At 38.5% G+C, this 26958-nt stretch overlaps 1 protein-coding gene across 1 annotated transcript in view; it reads right to left on the bottom strand.

Moving 5' to 3' along the window:
* Positions 1–374: 374 nt before the first annotated feature.
* Positions 375–26958, bottom strand: part of LOC115217486 (dehydrogenase/reductase SDR family member 7) — a 28935-nt gene continuing 2351 nt past the window's right edge. The window contains exons 2-10 of the mRNA XM_029787196.2: positions 10491–10618; positions 8744–8893; positions 7730–7836; positions 5379–5571; positions 4529–4575; positions 3606–3725; positions 1810–1976; positions 630–754; positions 375–532 (exon numbers count right to left, since the gene is read on the bottom strand). Coding sequence (XP_029643056.1) covers positions 694–754; positions 1810–1976; positions 3606–3725; positions 4529–4575; positions 5379–5571; positions 7730–7836; positions 8744–8893; positions 10491–10614 — 969 coding nt within the window. The 5' untranslated portion in view covers positions 10615–10618 and the 3' untranslated portion in view covers positions 375–532; positions 630–693. The remainder of the gene's footprint in view (positions 533–629; positions 755–1809; positions 1977–3605; positions 3726–4528; positions 4576–5378; positions 5572–7729; positions 7837–8743; positions 8894–10490; positions 10619–26958) is intronic.

Raw genomic sequence — 26958 nt, 5'->3', positions numbered from 1 at the left:
ACGTGGGGGGGGGGAGAGTTAATATAAGAAGTGAAGGTTGAATTCATATACTCTTTTACTTGTTTCAGTCATTTTGAATATGGCCATGCTGGAGCAGCGCCTTTAGTCAAGCAAATCGACCCCTGGACTTATTCTTTGTAAGCCTGGTACTTATTCTATCGGATATCTTTTGCCGAACCGCTGAGAACTACGTTAAGGGTACATGTGTCTGTGGAGTGCTCTGCTACTTGCAGGTTAATTTCATGAGCAGGCGGTTCTGTTGATCGGATAAACTGGAACCCTCATCATTGGTGTGCTAACAATTCTGCTTGCTCATTGCCATTATATTATCAGTAAATATAAAAATGATTCTAAGCAAGAAAGTAACACAGTCATGTTTTATATAAATAGTTTATTACTGATATCTCTAGCAGGACCGGCCTACACTACTACGGTGCAAATATACAAATGTCCAAACTGCAAACAAGGCAAGCCTGCTTTTTCACAGAATTTCTCTTGTGTTTTCCAAAAGTCTTCCTCGTGGAAAGATTCCCTGAAATACACAAAAAAAAGTTAAAGAACAATTTTGTTTTAAAAAGGTACGCTGGAAATATTCAAATCTTTACACATCCAAAAATGACTTTACCAACCTTAATATAAGAATGAAAAATGTTTTTAAAATGATTATTGGTTGTTTTTGTTGTTGTTCTTTTTTTATACACGTGCTCCACTCTTTGCAGTCAATAACATCTTTTTACCGAAATGGCAGAGAATCCTAAAACAGGTAGAAAAAAATTATTTTATTAATTATCTTAAATGTTTAGCATTCAAACTGGCCATATCAAGCCTAAGTATTCTATCTATTTTGAACATACGCTCAAACTAGCCAGATCTAACCTCTCACACCTAGTTTACAATGTCATTCTAAAAATATACAATCACACCATTGAAATCTCAAAGCTACGAGATAATTCATGATTAATTCAAAACAATGTGAATAAATAAGTATTACATTTGACGGAATAATATGAATGCTAAAAGGTTAAAGAAAAACACTCACAAACACACACGTGGTCTTAGCATTAAGTATCCGGTCTGTTGCCATAGTAACGATGCTAAAGCACGGAGAGTGAAGCCGCTTGGCACAGATTGGACCTTGAACTCTGCTGTGCATGTACACTAAGTTTTAATGTTCTAGCTCACTTCCACTGTTTACAGCAATGCTTGGAAGGAAAGTGTGTAGCGTGTGATCGTTGCATTGACCATGACAGGAAGTTGAGCAGAGAATCTGCATCAAGTTTAGTCAAAAGCTTGGTGATTCCTGCTGAGACCTGTGCCAAGTTTTCAAAAGAATTTTCATCGGTCTCGACACAATCAAGGAAATCTTGGGCAACTGAAAGCTGAGTGTCCTTTCGGTCAGCTGAAAGCAGTTTTGGCACAAGCTTGGCAGACGTGTATCTCATACCCAAATCTTCAAAATGGACTGAACCGAACCATAACTAATCACATGGATGGTGATTTGATGATTTCCCTCTTCCCTTCCCCTATTCCCATCCCCTTTCCTCTCCCCCACCATATCCCCTTCCCCTTCCTTCTCCCTTTCTCTCTCCCATTCCCTCCCCTTCCTCTTTCCCTCTTCCCCCTCCCGTCCCCTTTCCCTCTCCCCTTCCCTCTTCCCCCACCCGATTCCACTCCCCTCCCCTCTTACCTTCCCCCCACCCCAGCTACAATATTGCCCCTATTTCTCCCATAATCATTTTGACCAATCTGTGTTCTAGTTCCCACAAAGCTTAGTATGCCATGGCTACAACTGAAGTACAAAAAACTTACCATTGTCCAAAGGAAGGACAATACTGGCACAAGTACATCACCAAAAGCAGGGGATGTCTAGCAATCCAGACCTCATCCAACTTGTTGGCCACAGCAAGAATTATAAGTCGGGCGCAGCGTGCTGTGTCCATTCGTCTATCATTAGGGTCCATCTTCATACCATAATTCTGGAAAAAGATTGAAGAAATTTTGAAGCCAATCCGATTTAAAGTGGAAGAAAATTATACACAAAATCTTGCATGAAATTCTTGTGGTGGGAATTAAATTCCTACTAATTATTTTTCTCTACTTTAGGCACAAGGGCCAAAATTTTTTAGGGAGGAGGCTAGTCGATTAGATTGACCCCCGTACGCAACTGGTACTTAATTTATTGACCCTGAAAAGATGAAGAGCAAAGTCAACCTTGGTTGAATTTGAACTCAGAATGTAAAGACGGACGGAATTCACAGTAAATATTTCCTATCTGTATACAGTGGTGCTTGCGAACTCTGCTTGCGAAGATCTGTTGAGGCAAGTGAAATTGAAATCAAATTCGATGACTGGCATCCGTGCTAGTGGAGCACTAAGAGCACCATCTAACAGCTTCTGTGCCAGTGGCACATAAAAAGCACCATTCGAGCGTGATCGTTACCAGCATCATCTTCCTGGCACTTGTGCCGGTGGCACGTGAAAAGACATTCGAGTGATGTTGTTACCAGTGCCGCTGGACTGGCTCCTGTGCAGGTGGCACATGAAAAACACCATTTCAGCGTGGCCGTTGCCAGTACCGCCTGACTGGCCCTCGTGCCGGTTGCACGTAAAAGCACCCACTACACTCTCGGAGTGGTTGGCGTTAGGAAGGGCATCCAGCTGTAGAAACTCTGCCAGATCAAGACTGGAGCCTGGTGCAGCCATCTGGTTCGCCAGTTCTCATGCTAGCATGGAAAGCGAACGTTAAATGGTGATGATGATGAGTAGTGCCTCAATATACGAGTTAATTTGTTCCCAGAGACCACTCAGAAAATGAAAACTTGTAAAGCAGAGCAATAATTTCCCATAGTAGCAATGTTATAAATCGTAATTCGTCCCCCCCAAAATATTTTACCAATAAAATTTATAACACTTGTAAATAAATGGCAATAAAACAACAGCAGGATGTAAAGAATATTTTATGCAAAATAAAAAGAATGTCACAATCACTTTTAATAAAAAATATTATTATTATTGTCGTTTTCTGAATCATTTTTGCTTGCATTAGTCTTGTGTACACCGTCAGTTGTAGATGCAATCACCGATTCACAAGCACTCATAGACAGACTCATAGAGTGCAGGTGATGAGTAAAAGAGATGAGTGCAGGGATGAGTGCAGTGGATGAGTACAAGAGATGAGTGCAGGTGATGAGTAAAAGAGATGAGTGCAAGGAATGAATGCAGTAGATGAGTGCAGGGGATGAGTGTAGGTGATGAATGCAAAAGATCAGTGCAGGTAATGAGTGCAGTGGGTAAGTGCAAGAAATGAGTTCATGTGATGAGTGCAAGAAATGAGTGCAGGTGATGAGTTCATGTGATGAGTGCAAGAAATGAGTGCAGGTGATGAAAACAAGAGATGAATGCAGGAGATGAGTGCAGGTATACCCAGCCAGATAAGATTGTCATTTGTGTCCAGCCTAGACAATGTCTTGAAGAAAAGTTTGAGCTGAGAGGAAGAAAGAGAATACTTGCAACACAGAAAACTTTTCTTGAGTCCCCCTATTTGGTGGTATTAAGCTATGTGGTGCATTAAACAGATGCAAATTATGGTCAAATGGATGCCTTACAGTAGCAATAGTTCCTGTGAATGCATTTTCCAGAAGATTTGAGAAAGTTGGTCCGGGGCAAATAATTGACACACCAATGTTGTGGTTGTGCATCTCTAATCGAAGACTATCGAAATATCCCTGAAAGAAAAAAGAAATGTGCTTTTTTATTATAGAATATATTATAAGAGATTAATGGATTAAGTTACATTGTTAGCACAATTTTATAGAAATAAAAAGTAGATATAATGGGTTACTTGACCAGAAGAAAATTGTAACTGGGCCCCACCACCTGCAAGGACGTGCTGTTTATCTTGATATGAGATCACCATGTCACGGACATATGGTTGTGATGCATGTGCCTGGTGTACCCTTATCAGACGGGTAGTCATGATGGGCTTCGTATATTTTACCCCAGTGTCACTTTGGTGACATGCACTACTCTCTCACTTAATAATGATGATGATCTTTTTTACTATGAACATAAGGCTTGAAATCTTTTAGTGGTGGGGTGAGGGCTAGTTGCTAACATCTGTTCCCAGTACATAACTGGTACTTATTTCATCAACCTCCAAAAGGATGAAAGGCAAAGTCAACCTTAATAACTCTTAGTCATTGCTGATGTTTAGCCCATGGTCAGCCTTGTATCACATAAGGTCCTCAATGGAGTTAGAACAATATTGATTAAAAGAAAAAAAATTCTAACGCTCCATTATTGAAGGACAGCATGGTGATAAAAATGTTTAACCTTTGATTGATGACTAATCTTTAGATCCTTCCAGAAAGGATTGTGGGAAGATGAGTCGGTTTTTTTGATTTCTGAATAATTTGGTTGCTGTGGAAACTCCTAGAATAACTGAAAACTATGTAATATTGTATACAAGAAGATCTACCTGGAAGAGAGAACTTAAATGAACAACAGTTTGAATACCAGTTGTACTAACCTGAAGAGCATGCTTGGCACCAGTATAAGAAGCCGAAAAAGGTGCACCTGAATAATAAAGAAAGATAATTGAAAATAAAAAAAATAAAAAACTCAAATATTTTATTAATTTTTTGAATTTAAGTAGCTAGAAACATCAAATTTATGGAAAAACTATTAAAAAAAAACCCAAGATAAAACCATAAATATGGCCATAACTGTGTTATTTAGGCTCAGTTCCTTGGGCAAGTCTCTTTGGTATAGCTCCAGGCTGAGTGAAGCCTTATTAGAGGATTTGAGGGATAGGAACTGTAAAGTAGCTCGTTGTATGTTTGTATTTCCTGGATATGGCATTAAACAGCTGGGGGTTAATCCTTTGAGATAGTGCCCCAGCATGGCCACAGCCTTATGACTGAAGCAAGTAAAAGATGAAACATATATACATACATACTGGCAGACAGACAGATGGATAGATATATAGACAAAGAGATGGATATACATCATCATCATCATCATTTAACATCTGTTTTCCATGCTGTCATGGGTTGGATGGTTTAACAGGAGCTGGTAAGTCGGCGGGGCCACATCAGGCTCCATTGTCTGTTCTGGCTTGGCTTCTATGGCTGGGCGCCCTTCCCATGCCAACCACTTCACATAGCGTACCGTGTACTTTTTAATGTGACACCAGCACTAATGCTCTTAACACGGCACCTTTTTATGGGGCATATTCATATATCCAGACATCCAAATTGACATTCAAACAGACATCTAAAATTAAAATGAATAAATTTTCATGTTTGAATACAGCAGGAAAAAGGTGTGAGCTGTTTAATTTGAAAAGTTAAATAACAAGACAGAAATATGGAATGTACCTATTTTCCCTTCGACAGCCCCCATAACGACTATGTGGCCTTCTCCTCGGTTTATCATATGAGGTAACACGTTCTTGGTGAGAGACAATGTGCCAAGAACATTTAATTCCATGCAGTATCGGTCTACGTCCAATGAGGTCTCTTCCCATGCCGCTCGTTGACTGCGTCCGGCGTTGTTTACTAGGATATCAATCTGAGCAAAGATATAGAAAAACTGGATTAATAAAAAAAAATCACGTTTGACAATAGTATTCAATTCTATGTGAGTGATTATACATGTATAAGCATGTGTGTGTAAGTGAATATATATGTGTGTATGTATGTGTGTGTATTAACTGAATATATATGTGTATACGCATGCATGTGTGTGTGTATTAAGTGAATTTATGTGTGTGTGTATTAACTGAATATATATATGTGTGCACGCGTGTGTGCATGTGTGTATTTAGTGAATATATGTGTGTGTGTTTATTAAGTGAAGATGTGTGTATGTGTGTGCATTAAGTGAATATATGTGTGTGTATTAAGTGGATGTGGTGTGTGTGTGTGTATTAAGTGTATATATGTGTGTGTGTGTGTGTATTAAGTGAATGTATGTGTGAGTGTGTGTATTAAGTGAATGTGTGTGTCAGTGAATATATATGTATGAGTGTGTGTATATATTAAGTGAATATATATGTATGAGTGTGTGTATTAACTGAATATATATATGTGTGCGCACACGTGTGTGTGAGCGTATTAAGTGAATATACGTGTGTGTATTAAGTGGATGTGTGTGTGTGTGTGTAAAAACTGTATATATATGTGTGTGTGTGTGTGTATTAAGTGAATATATATGTGTGAGTGTGAGTGTGTCTATATTAAGTGAATGTGTGTGTGTGTGTGTACAAGGTCTGATCAAAAAGTATCATCTACCAAATGAAAACCACGACACAGATCAATCCAGCATTTAATCTCCATCAAAGTTGTCCCATTCTGAAACCACACACTTTATATCCAGCATCATTTCCATTGATGGAACCATTCCTGCAAATACTTCTTTGGGACAGCAAGCAGCAATGCATTGTACTTTAATGCACAGAAAACCATTTTCATGCAACTGCGCTCCTGAAATTGAGCTGCGTCTAACATGTCCTGTCCGGATGTTTTTTTTAACATCAAATATGGCATTTAAATTCTTTGTGTAATAATAGAACAACCAAGAAAATGGTGAATTTATTTAATCTGAAGTACAAATTCCATTCCCCATTTTTATATTAGTTTATAACGTTCCAGTTGAAAATCTGAAGTTCACGGATTGATAAAAGACATCAAAGTTGCCTTTGAAATTTCCTTATATTTATGCAAAGCTTTCCAAAAACTTGATATGCGATGCCCCTGGGGCACATCATTATTGCTATTTCTAAAATGTTGAACTTATAGTATATCCAGTGGTGTAGCTAGAGTGTGGACCCCCTGGGGACACCCTTTGAGTTTGCTGCTTTCCCACCGGGCCCCTAAGCCCATATAGGTTTATACAGCAAACTTAAAAGTGGAGCACTTATAAAAGCATGCCCCGGGGAACACCACCCCTCTTGCCTCCTAGCCTACCTACACAACTGAGCATTTCATTATTCTTCTCACTTTTTAATTTATTTCCTTTTTACTTTAAACAGGAAATGCCAAGTCCTTAGATTTATATGCATTATCACAATGCCTGGTTGATGGCTTCTCTCTCTCTTTATATATATGTATGTATATATATATATATATATATATATATATATATATCATCATCATCATCATTTAACGTCCACGTTCCATGCTAGCATGGATCAGACAATTTGACTGAAGATTGGCGAACCAGATGGTTGCACCAGGTTCCAATCTGATCTGGCAGAGCTTCTACAGATGGATGCCCTTATATATATATATATATTTCGTTTTGGGATTTGGTTTGCAAGATTCTTTATATGAGTTCGTGTGTTGAAGCATATTCTGTTGTGTCAGGGGAGAGTCATTTTCTTTTTGTGCCTTATAATTTAACACACACACCGGTAAAATTTCCATTTATTCCTTATTCTTATTTTCCTAAAATTTTCGTCGCATCTTGCAACCTTTTGAGTCAAGACTATTGAAAAGGTTGCAAGATGCAACGAAAATTTTAGGAAAATAAGAATAAGGAATAAATGGAAATTTTACCGGTGTGTGTGTTAAATTATAAGGCACAAAAAGAAAATTTTGTGTATTGTGGAAATGTAACCAATTCATTGCAAATAAATTTTAACCACAAAATCTGATGTGAACCCACAAGGGCCATCATGAGCTTGGTTGAAAACCACTGCTTCAGAATATTCAATAATTTTTTATACCTGAGAATAATACTGTAAAACATTCATCACCGCATGAGGATGGCTTCCGAAATCTAACAAGTCAAGAGGCACAATCAAGATATCATCCGGAGAAAGACGACCACTTTCTGTAATATTAGAGAAACAAACGTGAGACATTGACAAGCTTTTGATATGAAAACTTCAAAAGAAATATTTATATATAAAAATAAAGTTGTGTGTCTGTCTCCTACGATTTAGATTCCTAACTACTCCTACATTTTGCGGTGCAGTTTAACCAAAACCAGGTATCTTATAGTCGTGATTCATATCGAGCCCTTCTGGGTATTAGCGCGTGTCTACGATGAGTCTACGATTTAAAAAAAAATTTAACATAATTTTTTTCCATTTTAATGCATTTTTTTCGCTATTATATAAGGGAAGTAACTCTCTAAAAATGTCTACGATGAGTCAACGATTTAAAAAAAAATTTATCATAATTTTTTTTCCATTTTTAATGCATTTTTTTGCTATTTTTTGGCTATAACTCTCTAAAAATGCTTATATAGTTATTTCCCTTACAAACCCGAGCAATGCCGGGCAATACTGCTAGTACTGAATATTTTAGTAATCTAAAAGGTAGCGAGTTGGCAGAAAGGTTAGCGCACCAGGTGAAATGCTTAATGGTATTTCTCTTGTGTTTATGTTAGGCGCAGGAGTGGCTGTGTGGTAAGTAGCTTGCTTACCAACCACATGGTTCCAGGTTCATTCCCATTGCATGGCACCTTGGGCAAGTGTCTACCAAACCACTCACAAGGCTTTGGTTGGCCTGAGGCTATAGTAGAAGACACTTACCCAATGTGCCACGCAGTGGGACTGAACCTGGAACCATGTGGTTGGTAAGCAAGCTACTTATCACACAGCCACTCCTACACCTGATTAAGTTTTCAGAAAAACACAAAAAATACAAAAGAATTATTAATAATTACATTTAAGAATTACAACAAAATATTATTTCAGGCGAACAAGCCATTTCTTTTGAATTTCCTCACTTACCTATACATTGATGCTTGACTCGTTCCAACTCATCCGGACGTCTTGCTGATAACACCAGCTTACATCCTGCAGCAGCAAATTCTAAAGCTAATTGTTCACCCACTCCACTGGACGCCCCTGTTATCCACACCACTTGACCACTCAGCGCCGCTGAAAAACAAAAGTAAAACAAATGCATTAGTGTATTTAACCTTTTAGCATTTAGACTGACCATATTGGGCCCGAATATTCTACTTGTTTTATATTCAAACTGACCAGATCCAGACACTCACACCTACTCTACAAATTCAATGTAAAACTAAACAATCCCATCATCTTGATCTCATAACTGTGAGACAATGCATGATAGGCCTCACCGAGGCAATGACTAGTGACCGAGACCTTTGGAAATATGCTGTGCTCAAGAAGACCTGGCAAGCTCAAGTGAGACCATAACCTCATGGCCTATGCCAGGGGTGTAACCAGCCCACTTATGCGTACCTTTCCTTCATTGGACCCTAAACTCTGCTTGCAAAGACCTGTTGAGGCAAGTGAAATCGAAATCAAAATCAAATTTGATGACTGGTATCCATGTTAGTGGAGCGCTAAGAGCACCATCCGAGCGTGACCGTTGCCAGAGCAGCTAACTGGCTTCTGTGCCAGTGACACGTAAAAGGCACCATTCGAGCATGATCATTCCCAGTGTCGCTTTACTGGCACGTGAAAAAACATTCGAGCAAGGTTGTTGCCAGTGCCGCCTGACTGGCTCTCATGTCAGTGGAACATAAAAGCACCCACTATATTCTTGGAGTGGTTGACATTAGGAAGGGCATCCATCTGTAGAAACTCTGCCAGATCAGATTAGAGACTGGTGCAGCCATCTGGTTCGCCAGTCCTCAGTCAAATCGTCCAACCCATGCTAGCAGGGAAAGCTAAACGATGATGATGATGATGATGATGAATGTGAATAAATAAGCAATACATTTTAGAGAGTAATCTGAACGCCAACAGGTTAAACATTAACGATGTTGTTTCTTCAGAAGAATTCCTTAAAATACTCGTTACTTTTTGGATTAGTCATAACCTAAAGGCAATGACCTTTTTTTCTGAGTCCACTCCATTCGTGCATTCCCTTCCCCTCAAAACTTCTCAAATCTTTATAAATGTTGCCTACCTCCCTTTCTTACTTCCCCTATCTCTTCCCCCACACACTCTTGCAAACACCCACCCTTCCCAGCCACTACTACCCCTGCTACTTGAGGTACCACCCAGACACTTCATCACCGCCGTCTGTCTCCTTGATTGTTATTTGCAAACTCTATAACAGATGTTTCAAATGCAATTAGATGCTGAAAACTGGTAAGCCAAGGAGTTGCACCAGGTTCCAATACTGATCTACCATGGTTTCAACAGCTGGATGCCCTTCCTAATGCCAACCACTCCGAGAGTGTAGTCGGTGTTTTTTATGTGCTACTGGCATGAGTGCCATTAACCTGACACCAGCATTGGCCATGACTATGGTCCCACTTGGTTTGACAGGTCAACACAAACATAATACATCACCAAGGGTCTTGGTCACCTGTCACTGCCTCCAAGAGGCCCAACACTCAAACGATGCTTCTTAATTGCCAGTCAGGTACCACTAGCATTGGCTACAACTATGATCTCACTCAGTTCAACAGGTCTCCACACAGCCATGGCTGTGTTTGACACAAATCTATGGACAAAATATTACATGCCACTGCCACCAGTTTTGCTTGGAACTTACCCATTGTGTTTCCGAATTTCAGTTTCCATTGGAGAACAAGATCACAGTCAGAGGCGAGGAGTCGGATTAGTTGTACTCCATAAAAGATGCAGATGAATGTAACTAACAATGTAAGGAAGACCATAATTCTGCAATGAAAAAAAGACAATGTAAGGAAGACCATAAGGAACACTATAATTCTGCAATGGAAACAAACAAATTACTGTCATCGTCAACAAAATTAAGGCAAATGCTTTTACAAACCACAAGTGTTTATAGAATCAGAGGACGGTGATTGGTGTCTGGAATATTGATTTCATATTTGGGCACAATGCCAGCAATTTTGGGGATGGGGTTGGTCAATTACATTGACGCTCCTCACCCCCACCCCTCAGTGCTCAAATGGTTCTTATTTTATTAGCACCAATTAGATGGAAGGCAAAGTCAACCTTGGCAGAATTAAAACTTAGAATGTAAAGACAGATGAAAAGCATTTTGCCCAGAATGTTAATAATTCTGCCAGCTTGTTGCATCATCATCATCATTTAACGTCCGCTTTCCATGCTGGCATGGGTTGGACAGTTCGACCAAGATCTGGGAAGCCAGGAGGCTGCACTAGGCTCCAGTCTGATCTGGCAGTGTTTCTACAGCTGGATGCCCTTCCTAATGCCAACTACTCTGTGAGTGTAGTGGGTGCTTTTTACGTGCCACCGGCACAGGGACCAGGGGAGGCTGGCAATGGTCACGATCTTAATAACAATAATAATAATAATAGTTTCTAATTTTGGCACAAGGCCAGCAATTTCAGGGAAGTGGGTATGTCAATTACATTGACCCCAGTATTCAACTGGTACTTATTTTATTGACCCCAAAAGAATGAAAGGCAAAGTCAATCGTGGTGGCATTTGAACCTGGGGTTATAGTAGAAGACACTTGCCCAAGGTGCCATGCAACAGGACTGAACCCATGATCACATCGTTGAGAAACCAGCCTCTTAACCACACAGCCACGCCTGCACATAGTTATTCTGTAATGGAAATCTTCCACTTGACCTTATGCTAGGTGTTATTTGTTCTTCCACTCATAAATGTTAGTGTCAGCCAGTAAAGGAGGTGAGATATCAGCAGGTCAGAAGCAATGGAAAGGAAAATAACAATAAATGATGAATAATATTTAATGTCAGTCATATGTAAACGTTCTCACGGTTATTAGTTCTGACTTGTAGTAACAGGTTGACTGTCTTTTAGCAATGCCAAATGCTGTGTTTAAATTTGCTTTAGTACAAGATATATTAACTCTTTCGTTACTGTATTTATTTTGAGATGCTCTGTGTTTCTTTCAATTAATTTTAAATAGAACCGAAAATTTAGTAAAATAACTTATCGTTAAGCTAGTGTTAGGAATATAAATTGTGACTAATAATAATAATAATAAATGCCCTGATGAAGTACCAGGCAGTGGCTCTCATGGCTTCTGATCTTAACTGATTGGAAGTGTTATCATGTACATTGTTTTGTCTTGGTATAAAAGATGGCCTACAGCAAATATTCTGTAGAAGATTTTTAATTCAAAACTTGTGAAAACAAGACTGCAGAACCAGAGGCAGTTTCAGCTGGGTTGGTATTGAAAGGGTTAAACAAAATAATAAAAAACTCTTTCTTATTTATTTTGAGATGCTCTGTGTTTCCTTTCAATTACTTCAAATATAACAAAGAATTTAGTAAAATAGCTTACTTATTATTCAGCTAGTGTTAGGAACATAAATTGTGACTAAGGTTTGGTGGAAGATTTTAATTCAAAACTTGTGAAAACAAGACATTTGTACTACAGAGCCAGAGCCAGTTTCAGCCAGATTGGTGACGGAAAGGTTAATATTTAATATTGCATTCTTTCTTTCCCCTATGAAATGTGTCTTTGTCAAAGTCATCTATAAACATAAATATGTAATGGTGTCTGTCTGTGAGTCTGTTTGGGGGGTTACTCTAACTCCTCCCACACTGTCCAACCAATTTTAATGATTTTTGGCACATAGGTAGATCACATGCCCTGAAGTTCAAATAAGGCCTGACAACAATGATGACAATGACGATGATGATGATGACAATGATGATGATGACAACGATGACGACGATGACAATGACGACGATGATGATGATGACTACGATGATGATGATGATGACGCCGCCAATGATGACGATGATGATGATGATGATGACGATGATGATGATGACGATGATGATGACGATGATGATGATGACAATGATAATGATAATAATAGTGATAATAATAATAAATAATAATAATAATAATAACAACAACATTGAAAAATACCTCAGGAATGAGAACCCAGGTTCGAAATTTCCCCAAGACACCTGATGAAGGCTGGAGGGTATATCAGCCAAAATGTTGTGTTAACAACAAACAAGATGAGGAGAAATAACCATCAAATGTAAACAATTACATAAGCATTTTATAAGCATTTTATAATGCTTCTTTCTCTTCTGAAAACTTGCCGCGTACCAGCGGCTGATGGCTCGCGGACTTGCACCAGTCAGTGGAGCATGCCTTTGAGTAGCACTGGTATAAAAGATAGGATTGGGGGGGGAGTGTGTCGGTGAGTAAGTTGACAAGAGTGTGAAAGAAGAGTAAGAGATTGATCTTATTTTTATGATTTCTGATAATGTGGAAGCCAAAGTGACTCATGGCAAGATTGTGAGTGAGACATTGACCTAAATAACAGAATGGTTTGATAACCATGGCTCCTGTCACCAGTCCTCAGTCACCTGAAGCTTATACAATAATATAATATCACAGGAAAAACAGCAGAGAAAAATCACAACCATAAAATCTGCTTTATTAAGTTTCTAGAATGCTCCAGACAGGGCCACTTTTACTCAAACAAAGCAATTCCAGTAATTATGGTTTTTTTGATACTTATTCAGTCAGGTTCTCTTTTGCTGAACTGCTTAGTTGTTGGGATGTAAACAAACCAGCACCGGTTGACAAGCAGGGTGGGAGTGGGGGTGACAAACATGCATTTTTCTGACGTACGCGTAGTATCGATCGCAACAGATGATGTACTTGTGCGTACAAATGCACGTTCCCACGGCTTTATCGATCGCATTCTCACCTGGAATTGATTTTTGTAATTTTTTCAAGACTTATACACGTCGTATATATGTATATATATATGCGTGTGTGTGTTTGTGTGTCTGTGTTTGTCCCCCTAGCATTGCATGATAACCGATGCTGGTGTGTTTATGTCCCTGTTACCTAGCGGTTCGGCAAAAGAGACCGACAGAATAAGTACTGGGCTTACAAAAGAATAAGTCCCGGGGTCGAGTTGCTTGATTAAAGGCGGTGCTCCAGCATAGCCACAGTCAAATGACTGAAACAAGTAAAAGAGTAAAAGAGTAAAGAGTCCTGATACCGTTGGTATCTACATATCAAATTTGAGCGCAATCGGATGGAGGATGCCCGAGATCCTAGAAGACACACAGACAGATAGAGAACGGATTTTATATAATATATATATATATATATATATATATATATATATATATATATATATACAACCTGATGTTTCCCTCTAAAGCTGTATGAAGTCAGTCGTGACGATAAAGTGTTGGCATTGATTAGATTATCATGCAGATTAGCTGTATTATGTGTGTTTTAATGAGAGTAAGAAGATCAATGTCTCTAGCAAAAACAAAATGTCAAGGGTAAATATTAACTTGAACTCCACTCTTATTTGTCTATGGTTCTTTTTAATTACAACTCGTTTTCCTCCAGGGCAAAGGTGTAGTGGAAGGGAGCAGATCACTGTTAACCTGTTTTAGAAGTCGAAAATAAATTAGTAAAAAAAAACCCATTAAAAAAAAAAATCAAGAAATATTATTTAGTCACTTTATATTGGCAGAAATGTTTTAGAGTATTAATTAATGATGGTATGTATTTAGTGTTATAATATTATATCACAATTTGTGAACAGTAATGTGGGGTTTGTTATGGGGTTTCCTGTGGGCCAGTCATTCATTAACAGAATGTTTGTTAGTGAAGGTAACGCAGAAGTGTCTGTGACTTGATTTTTTTCAAAAGGTGTCTTGCTGAGCTTTTCTATTCTTCACTGGGACATATATTGGCAAAACACACACACACACATACACACACACACACTACAAGGTTATCATATGTGTGTACATATACAAATATGTATGTGTGTGTACATGTATAAATGAGAAAAAGCAGAGATACAGGTGTCAATCCATTACAGCTGTTTCTAACGACTCCTGAACCTTACTTATATTTCGTGCATCTATGTATGTATGTGTGTGTGTATGTATGTGTGTGTGTATGTATGTATATGTATGTGTGTGTGTGTATGTATGTATGTATGTATATATGTATGTGTGTGTGTATGTATGTATGCATGTATGTGTGTATGTATGTATGTGTGTGTGTGTATGTATGTATGTATGTATGTATGTATGTATGTATGTATGTATGTATGTATGTATGTATATATGTATGTGTGTGTGTATGTATGTATGTATGTATGTATGTATGTATGTATGTATGTATGTATGTGTGTGTGTATGTATGTATGTGTGTGTGTGTATGTATGTATGTATGCATGTATGAATGTATGTATGAATGTGTGTATGTATGAATGTGTGTATGTATGTATGTATGTATGTATGTATGTATGTATGTATGTATGCATGCTTGTATATATAAATGTATATATGTATGTATGTATGTATGTATATATGTGTGTATGCATGCATGTATGCATGTATGTATGTATGTATGAATGTATGTATGCATGCATGCATGTATGTATGTATGTAGATAAAACTTACGTGGAAAAGAATGTATGGCGTTCGATCACATAATAATATAAATAATATACAAATATATGCATATATACATACATATATGTCCATACCTACATCTATATGTATATATACATGCATATATGGGTACAGGACATCAAAGAAACGTTGAACACAATGAGAAACGAAAACATAAAACCAAAAACCTAGAAAACGAACAGTATTGTTTTTCCTGTGAGAGAAGGAAGAAGGTATTTGCAATACAACTGATTCACTTTGTCACATTTATTTTTATTGATTGTTCACTATTGTGTTATTTTAATGTTGTTCTTATTCTTTGTTGTAGAAGTCTTTTAAAGTATGGAGAGATGATTGCCCAGCACATGTGATGTGTTTATGGCGTTACTCAATTAAAAGTGTCTTTCAATGATATTCTGTACTTAAGATGATGGTGAGATGGCAGAAATGTTAGCACGCTGGGCAAAACCCTTCACAACATTTTGTCTGTCTTTGCATTCTGAATTTAAATATCACAAAGGTCAACTTTACCCTGAATCTTTTTATGGTTCATTATTTACATTGTTTACATTATTTACATTTGATGGATATTTGTCCTCATCTTGTTTGGTGTCAACATCAAACAAGATGAGAACAGATATCTGTCAAATGTAAATAACGTAAATAATGTACATAATTCCCCATCTCTCAAATATAGAACCCTTTTAGGGTTGATAAAATAAGTACCAGTTGAGTACTATGGTCAATGTAAATGATTTACCCCCTCCCCCGAAATTGCTGACCTTGTGCAAAAATTCGAAACCAATAACATTGTGTTTGTGTTTTTTTTCCTCACACCCAGTTCATCACCAATTATTATTACTTCTGTCTTTATACTCTGCTGCTTACTTAAGTCCTTTTCTTCCTATGGGACATTCGTCATTGATGGCATTTCTCCTGTTTTCAAATTTGGTTTGTCTTATCCCTTTCCAGATGAAATCCTTGCTTTTACAGCTCTGCTTCCTTTCAATTTTGCCATAACACATTTTATGTTTCCTTAACCCTTTCGTTAGCGTATTTATTTTGAGATGTTCTGTGTTTCTTTCAATTAATTTTAAATATAACAAAGAATTTAGTAAAATGACTTAATTATCATTAAGCTAGTGTTACAAACATAAATTGTGACTAAGGTTTAGTGGAAGATTTTAATTCAAAACTTATGAAAACAAGACATTTGTACTCAGAGCCAGAGCCTGTTCCAACCAGGTTGGTAACAAAAGAGTTAAATTAATCATTTGTTAACCCTTTTGTCACCGTACTTCTGTTGAGATGCTCTGTGTTTCTTTCAATTACTCTAAATACAACAAAGAATTTAGTAAAATGACTTAGTTATCATTAAGCTAGTGTTAGGAACATAAATCGTGACTAAGGTTTGGTGGAAAATTTTAATTCAAAACTCATGAAAACAAGACATTTGTACTCAGAGTCAGAGCTGGTTTCAGCAGGGTTGGTAACGAAAGGGTTCAGGAAGGGCCTTCTTCTCCCAGCTGTTGTTGGTTTTGGATTATCATCAATGGTTCTGTAACTCTGCTTTTTTCTAGGTAGCAGTTTTGGCCCTACATAAAACTGTTTTTACTTTTAGGAAGAGAAGAGGTGATCCATATTAGCCTGGCTTTTATCCTTCGACTTGTCCAACATGGGAGGCACTGCAAGGCGCTTGCATTTTGCTGGCATAGTACTAAGGGTCACTGAAGCATACAAACCCCAACACCACAAAAATCACTCATATTGCCACAAAAGCATTGTTCACAAGGAAGCTAAATAGTCTTCAAATTTCAAATTCTTGTAATTTGACGACTTTTTAGTTTCCTTTTGAACAATGGCATAGGAGTGACTGTGTGGTAAGTAGCTTGCTTACCAACCACATGGTTCCGGGTTCATTCCCACTGCATGGCACTTTGGGCAAGTGTCTTCTACTACAGCCTCAGGCTGACCAAAGCCTTGTGAGTGGATTTGGTAGACAGAAACTGAAAGAAGCCCATCGTATATATGTATGTGTGTGTATATATATATATATATGTGTGTGTATATGCTTGTGTGTCTGTTTGTCCCCCGCAACATCATTTGACAACCGATGCTGGTGTGTTTACGTCCCTGTAACTTATCGGTTTGGCGAAAGTGACCAATAGAATAAGTACTAGGCTTACAAAGAATAAGTCCTGGTGTCGATTTGCTCGACTAAAAGGCGGTGCTCCAGCATTGCCACAGTCAAATGACTGAAACAAGTGAAAGAGTGAAAGAGTAATGCTTTTGGTTGAAATGTCTACAAAAAAATATATTTTCGTTTTTGTTTCAATCGTGGAATGTGGGTGGTTCACTCCAATCACCTCGTTAACCTGAATAGGCTTGTCCCATGCGTAACATCACCAGTGTGGTTCGTTAGATTTCAGGCATAATTACAACATTCATTTTCAGTTTTGATGTAGAAGCATCACTACTACCACCACCACTGCCACCTACCACGTACTATTACCACCACTGCTGCCACCGCCACCACCACCACCACCAGCACTGCCACCTACCACCAACACCACCACCACCACCACCACTGCCACCTACCACCTACCACTACCACTACTGCTGCTGCTGCCGCCACCACCAGCTCCAGCACCACCACCTCCACCAACATCACTTTCACCAACCACCTACCACTGCCACCACCACCGCTGCCACCACCACCACCACCACCACCATTTATTTATTTATTTATTTATTTATTTATCTATATTATTAATTATTTAATAAATACCTAAGGTGTCCCATTTGTTTCATCATTAGGATGTTGATACATTTTGAAAGAAACAAAGACATTCCTGAAAGTATTCAAAGGTCAGAAGTTCCTTGAGACAATATAAACAGCAACAACAAATCCTAATCTTGCTCTTCTCTGGAATAATGTACCTGGGTCTGTAACCTTACACAGAACCTTTATTGTTTCCATGCAGGGATGGCTGTGTGGTTAAGAGGCTTGCTTCCCAACCATGTGTTTGTGGGTTCAGAAACACTGCACAGCACCTTGGGCATGTGTCTTCTACAACAGTTTTGGCTCAACCAAAGCCTTGTGAGTAAATTTGGTGGGCAGAAACTGTGTGGAAGCTTGCCATGTGGTGTATATATATATATATATATATATATATATATATATAATCATTATCATCATCATCATCATTTGACATCCAGTTTGACAGGCATGGGTTGAGCAGTTTGACACCCATTTGACTGGCATGGGTTGGAACAGTTTGACACCCATTTGACTGGCATGTTTGGACAGTTTGACACCAATTTGACCGGTATGGGTTGGACAGTTTGACACCCATTTGACTGGCATGGGTTTGACAGTTTGACACCCATTTGACTGGCATGTTTGGACAGTTTGACACCCATTTGACTGGCATGTTTGGACAGTTTGACACCCATTTGACTGGCATGGGTTTGACAGTTTGACACCCATTTGACTGGCATGGGTTGGACAGTTTGACACCCATTTGACTGACAGGGGTTGGACAGTTTGACTGAAAACTAGTAAGCTGTAGAGCTGCACCAGGTTGCAATCTGATTTGGCATGGTTTTCTACAGCTGGATGCCCTTCCTAATGCCAACCAAACCAAGAGTGTAAGAGGTGCTTTTATGTGCTACCAGCACAAGTACTTTTATATGCCAATTTGTGTGACACCAGCATCTGCCATGACTGATTTTGCTCAGTTTCACGTGTCTTCTTCTCAAGCATGACATAATGCCAAAGGTCTTGGTCAATGCCTCCGTGAGGTCCAACACTTGAAAGGAACTCGGCCACTTTGCCCCCGTGTATATGTGTGTGTGTCTGTGCTGGTGCATACACTTGTCTTGAGATCCCACAATGGTTTTAAATGGGCATCACCATAACACAAGTGATGCTGTTCATGTCCAGTCTTCCATGGGAAAAAAAGAAGTCACTTGGAAGCAGATAAGTGTTAGTGACAGGAAAGGCATTTGGCCGTACAACAATCTGCCTCAACAAATTCCATCCTAGGAAAAGTGGATGTTATATAATGATGATGTGGTTGTGTATCATTCCATCATCGTCATCGCTGTCATTGCCACCACCTTCGCCACTAACCCCACCACCACTACCATCACTGCCGCAGCCACCCCCGTCATCACCCTCATCGTTATTGTTATCTGAAATCCGTTTTCCATGCTGGTATGGGTTGGATGGCTTGACAGGAGCTGGTCATTAACCTTCTTTTGTTTCTCAAACAAGGGATTATTTTATACCAACATGAAAGGGCAGAACTAGGGGATGACCTGTTGACCAGTAATGACAGTAAACTTTCACTGTCTATGGGTCAGCAGCTATTTTACATGAAGTGCAGAAGAATGGAAATATTCCCAGACACATTCATCTCACTCATGCACATGTACAGATGCACTAAGATTTGTAGGTTTGTACACAGGAGAGTACAAACCTACAGGCACAATGGTGGCTGTGTGGTAAGAAGCTTGCTTACGAACCACATGGTTTTGGGTTCAGTCCTATTGCATGGCACCTTGGGCAAGGATCTTCTACTGTAGCCTTGGGCTGACCAAAGCCTTGTGAGTGGATTTAGTAGAGACAAACTGAAAGAAGCCTGTCGTATGTGTGTGTGTGTGTGTGTGTGTGTGTGGTGTGTGTGTGTGTGTGTGTGTGTGTGTGTGCGTGTGTGTGTGTGTGCGTGCATGTGTGTGTGTGTATGTTTGTGTGTCTATGTTTGTTCCCGCAACATCGCTTGACAACTGATGCTGGTGTTTATATCCCCGTTACTTAGTGGTTCAGCAAGAGAGACCGATAGAATAAGTACTAGGCTTACAAAGAATAAGTCCTGGAGTCGATTTACTCGACTAAAGGCGGTGCTCCAGCATTGTAGCAGTCAAATATATGTATATATATATATATATATATGATAGTATTTGTACAGTTTTGTACACACATATACATAAGCACAGACACACACACACACATATATACATATACAGTACAATTTGTACAGTTTTATACACACACTCACACACACACACACACACACACACACACACACACACACACACACACACACACACACACACACACACCGCATGTACATATACACCAGACTTCATGCAGTTTCTGTCCACCAACTTTATTCCCAAGGCACAGATCAGTGTTCATGGTTGAACCTGAAATCAGGCATTTGAGAAATGAGCTATTAATTGCACAGCCCTAACTGCATCCATATCTTAATTAATAGAAAAAGGATATCTGGTGGGGGAAGCAATTTTTAATTTTAATGGCTTAGCCAGCAGAGGAACGGTACCCCTAATTATTTTGCAGGGCTATTAAGACTGTTGGGGGTGAAGACGGGTAAAAAACGTCACTACTGATTGATTATCCTTAAACCAGGGACCAGGTCCCCTCAGTCACTTGACTATGTTGGTAATGTAATTATTAGTGGGAGTGTTAAAATAAATAACTGTAACATTGTGTCTAGATTGAGAAGTGTAGGGGGGAAGAATATTGAGTTGCTATTTTTGTTAAATATCCAACAACAACTTTCGCTTTAGAGTGAAACTATCAAAGTGTGTCTGTAGAGAAACATGGGCAGTGAAGAGAAGGAATTAGAAGCATATATTCATTTCTTTATTGCTCACAGGGGGCTAAACATAGATGGGACAAACAAGGACGGTGTCAGCATGGTTAAGAATTCTTCACATCTTGGGTAGGTGTCATCTATTATAGCCCCAGCCCTCCCAAAGCCTTGTGAGTGGATTTGGTAGATGGAAACTGAGAGAAGCCCATTATCTGTGTATGTATGTATGTATTTATGTATGTATGTATGTATGTATGTACGTATGTATGTATGTATGTATGTACGTATGTATGTATGTGTGTATGTATGTACGTATGTATGTATGTATGTATGTATGTATGTACGTACTTACGTATGTATGTATGTATGTATGTTTGTATGTATGTATGTATGTATGTATGTACGTACGTACTTACGTATGTTTGTATGTATGTATGTATGTATGTTTGTATGTATGTATGTATGTATTTATGTATGTATGTTTGTATGTATGTATGTATGTATGTATGTATGTATGTATGTACGTACTTACGTATGTATGTATATATGTACGTACTTACGTATGTATGTATGTATTATGTATGTATGTACGTATGTAAGTATGTATGCATGTATTTATGTATGTATGCACGCATGTGTGTGTGTGTACCCTTCTCTGTCATACAAGTGTTGTGTATAAAAGGGTGCTGAAAAGTTCTTGGCTTTAGGTAAAAGAAATACAGGGGGATCAGTTATTTATGATTTTATTTAACATGTTTCCCTCTCGGACTCATACACTTATTGCAGTGGTCCTTCAGCTTTTCTGAGCCCTGTAAAAGAACTTGGAATTTTGGGCCTTTCGTAAAACCTTTAAAACTAGGAACTTTTCAGCACTACCTCATATAATTCCCTTCATGATGATAATTGAGAATAGTTTAAAGGATTTAAGTGCAAAAAGGTATTTAAAAATTTTCACTCATAGATGAGACAACGCAGAAAAGAAATACCTGTAAATCTGTTAAATTTACATCTCCTAACTATTCTTTTATTTTTTTAGCCCTAGGATTCAAAAGACCAGTTACTCGGTTTCCATGGTGTATAAATGAATGAGAGCACAGTATATTGCTTGAATGGGATGCTAATCCATTGCTGGGTTCAAGGCCAACAATTTTGAGAAGAGGGGACATGGTTGATTACATTGATCCCAATCAACAGAGAGAAGTTACAACTTAATAAAATCTCCAAGTGCTTTAAATGCATAAGTCTCTAAAAAGCATCAGCAGAAAGATTTCCAGGAGTCATGACCTGGATATGGCCAGGGCTGGCTCAAGGTACCGGCAACTTGGGCAGTCACAGGGGACGCCATGTGCTAGGGGGCACCAAAGAGGGAATGACAAAGACAAAGAAATTTCCATGACTGTCAGTTTATACATGCCAAATTTCAACTTGCCTGGGGCACCAGCAACCCTAGGGCTAGCTCTGAATGTGACCCAACCCCCTTAGAGTGTAAAAAGATAAAAGCTGAAACATTTGTCCAAGCAGGGTTTCTTCTCTGAAGACTTTCTGCTGTTCAGCTCTCTTGAGATTTTCTTACCACTATCGACCCTGAATTGATGATAGGCAAAGCTAACCTCAGCAGAATTTTGAACTCAGAATATGAAGAGCTGGAAGAAATCCTGATAAATATTTTGTCCAATGAACTAAACAATCCTGCCAGCTCACCCTTAGCTTTTATAGTGTTTATTTTAAAAGCTTAAAATCTCACAGAAACCTTCATACTAGCTGTATTTGGCTGTAATCTGAATTTGAACTCAGAACAAGTCAGTCCATAAATACTTTTAAAATGATCAATTTCTGTAACACGTACACACTTCTTAAAAATCTGTGCTATTTTTACACCATTTACATAAGTTGCCATCACCTCTGTGTTTGAAACTGATAAGGATTAGAGAAGCTGGTGTTGCAACTAACCTTGTGAGGAATTATATATATATTTATATTTATTTATATATCCTAACCTTGTGAAAATTTATAAATAACTTCAACAGCGTCTGTATATTTTGCTGTAAATTCCCCATTGCTTAAGCATTGCTCACATGCATTCATACAACATTGCAATATATTAAGGTTATAATAGACATTCATTTCGTTCTTGACTTACGAAAAATATTTCTTTCTTTGCCAGGCTTTCTGTTTGTTAATTTTTACATTTTTAATCAAGAGAGTAAAATAACTTTTGCAGCAGTTATTCAGCCAACTGTTCCGTCTGCTATTTATTCAAACCTATAAAACTCTTCTTCTATATTCTTTGCTTAATAACTATTGAATGAAACGGAAGACTGAAGACTATTATATACACAACACTTATATTATTTGTAAGACAATTGGCAAAGGTGAAAAGCCTTGTGGTTGGAGTGTTGTATTCACAATCCCAGGATCATGGTCGAGATTCTTGGATGAGGTGGTTCATTGTTCTCTTGAGCAAGACACTTCATTTCACATTGCTCCTGGGACCTTTACTGTATGTATGTATGCATGTATGTATTCATGCATGCATGTGTGCATGTATGTATGTATGTATGTATGTATGCATGCATATATATATATATATGCATGCATGTATGTATGCATGTATGTATGCATGTATGTATGTATCCGTGTATGTATGTACCCATGCATGTATGTATGCATGTATGCATGCATGTATGTATGTATGCATGTATGTATGCATGTATGTATGCATGCATTCATGCATGTATGCATGCATGTATGTATGTATGTATGTATGCATGCATGTATGTATGTATGCATGTATGTATGCATGTATGTATGCATGCATTCATGCATGTATGCATGCATGTATGTATGTATGCATGTATGCATGCATGTATGTATGTATGCATGTATGTATGCATGTATGTATGCATGTATGTATGCATGTATGTATGTATGTATGTATGCCCTGGGTATGGCTTCAAACTTTATCTCGTAGTGGGGCTTAAGTTCAGGACTTCCATGATTTTAAGGTGTGTAGAGCTGCCTCTGACCCACTGTTCTTCACTATTGAACATGGCGAGCCCTGGGTAAGACTTTAAACTGCATCTGGCATTGGGGCCTTGATATGGGAATTCTGGGGTTTCAAGGCGTGTGGAGGCACCGCTTAGCCACTATTGTTCCCAGGTCCACTCTGACTCAGAGTAGTAGCACTTGTTAGGGCCCCAGCGATGGGTTAATTAGTAGATGTGATGACAATTCATCTGAGCATGAGGATGCAGGGATACACTTGGTTGCTGTCAGGGTACGCGAATGAGGGACTCCTTGCTTTTATCACAACATCCTTCTAGAAGAGGGGACACTCTGATGCAGAACATGCAAGTTCATGTGATTACTGGTCATCTCACTTCAGCCTATCACTAGGTACCAATCATGGACACTCAGAGGTACCAATTATGGACACTTGTGTTGTACTAGTATTTATCATGGTAGACTAATGACCTACAGAGTGACCTCATTTGTGATTTATTGTTTCATCTATCAAAAGTCTTAAGGCAACGGAAGAGAGGCAAAGTGCGCAGACCAAACCAACTGGAAGTACACTGTTTGTAACCTATACTTCAAATCATGCAGATCAGCAATGGGATTGAAGAGTCATCTGAAAGGTCATGGATGGAAAGTCAGAAATGCCACTGACAATGAGGAAGCACAAGAAGACAGCAATCATCTCTCAAGATGGAGTAATCAGCATGTGTGTATGTGTTTGTATATGTGAGTGAGTGTGTGTGAGTGTGCATGTATGTGCATGTGCATGCGTGTGTGTGTGTGTGTGTGTGTGTGTGCATGTATGTGCATGTGTGTGTGTGTGTGTGTGTGTGTGTGTGTGTACATATGTATGTATATAGATAAAAGTATATCTGATAAAACATTAAAAGACTAAAATACATTCAGATTTGCAAAGAAGAAAAAGATAAGATCAGATATTAGTTGATAATAAATAAATAAATATAATAAATGAATATGATGGACAATGTCAGACATGATAAAGTGTTGGACAGGCACTGACCTCTTTTACCATTTTTTAATCTTCCATCTTTTTTACTTGTTTCAGTCATTAGTAGATTTCGCCATTTGTCAATAGAACCGGTATCAGCTTTACAAAGGGATTAATTCAATCAATTTGTGCTGTCCCCTTGCAATGTTGTCTTTGTACCCCATGATGAAATTAATATGAAATCCTCAGTAATCCATTTCTATGCTAACAAAACAAGTAGAATTGTGATTATCTTTGGTTCCTGTAACATTAAGATGAGGAGGGGAAAATTTTTATCTTGGACAGGCACGAGTTGGTCATGCGGTTAAGATGTTTGCTTTCCAACTGCATGGTCCTGGATTCAGTCCCACTGTATGGCACCTTGGGCAAGTCATCATCATCATCATCATCATCATTTAATGTCCGCTTTCCATGCCAGCATGGGTTGGACGATTTTGACTGAGGTCTGGCGAACCAGATGGCTGCACCAGGCTCCAATCTTGATCTGGCAGTGTTTCTACAGCTGGATGCCTTTCCTAACGCCAACCACTCCGAGAGTGTAGTGGGTGCTTTTTACGTGCCACCGGCACGGGGGCCAATTAGGTGGTACTGGCAATGACCTCGCTCAATTCAGGTGCCAGTAAGGTGATGGTGGTAACGATCACGCTCGAATGGTGCTCTTTTACATGCTACCAGCACGGAGGCCAGTTGGCTGCTCTGGCAAGGATCACGCTCGGATGTTGCTCTTGGCACCCTTCTAGCACAGGCATAGGTGTCTTCTACAATAGTCCCAGGTGGGCCAAAGCCTTGTTAGTGGATTTTGTAGATGAAAACTGAAAGAAGCCCATCTTATATGTATGTATTTTTTATCTTTTACATGTTTCAATCATTGCACTGTGGCCATGCTGGGGCACTGTATCTTGAAGGGTTTAGTCAAACAAATTGACCTCAGGAATTAATTAGGTAAGTCTTGAATTTATTCTATCAGTAACATTTGGTGAACTGCTTGGTTATGGGGATGTAAACAAGCCAACACTGGTTGTCATGTGGTGGTAAGAAACAAACATAAACACAAAGATTCACACACACACATACACACACACATATATATGTGTATATGTGGGTATATATGTATATATATGAGTGTGTATGTGTGTATGTATGTATATATATATATATATATATATATATATATATATATATATATATATATAAATTAGAAACAAAACACCTTTTATCAATTCAATAATTTATATTTAATCTTTCTATAATATGTGATTTTTCTAAATGGTATAATTTAATTTTTCATTATTGAATTGATAAAAGGTGGTTCATTTTTCTAATTTATATATATATATATATATATATATATATATATATATATATAATATTTTGTGATATTTAATTTAGTATTTCTAAATTGAATTTTTCTCTGTAAGTTTGGAATAATATTCCCTCATATTATATATATAATCATCATGATCAGCATTTAATATCTGTTTTCCATGTTGGATGGTTTGACTGAAAACTGGTAAGCTGGAGAGGTGCACCACGTTTCAGTCTGATTGGTCATGGTTTCTACAGCTGGATGCTCTTCCTAATGCCAACCACTCCAAGAGTGTAGGGGGTGTTTTTTATGTGCTACTGGCATGGGTGCCAATTATGAAACACCGGCATCAGCCACGACTACAACCTCATTTGGCTTCACAGGTCTTTTCAAGCATGGTATATTCTTTTCTACTCTAGGCACATGGCCTGAAATTTTTGGTATGTGGGGCCCGTTAATTAGATCGACCCCAGTATGCAACTGGTACTTAATTTATCAACCCCAAAAGGAAGAAAGGCTAAGTTGACCTCAGTGGAATTTGAACTCAGAATGTAAAGACAGATGAAATACTGCTAAGCATTTCGCTTGGCATGCTAACGTTTCTGCCAGCTTAACGCCTTTCAAGCATGGTGTATTGCTAAAGGTCTTGGCCATTTGTCATATGTGTGTGTGTGTGTGTGTG

This window comes from Octopus sinensis, linkage group LG11, assembly GCF_006345805.1.
Source record: "Octopus sinensis linkage group LG11, ASM634580v1, whole genome shotgun sequence".
NCBI classification, from domain to species: domain Eukaryota; kingdom Metazoa; phylum Mollusca; class Cephalopoda; order Octopoda; family Octopodidae; genus Octopus; species Octopus sinensis.
The sequence above is the reverse complement of the archived record's forward strand: the minus strand, read 5'-3'. Positions and strand labels throughout refer to the sequence as shown.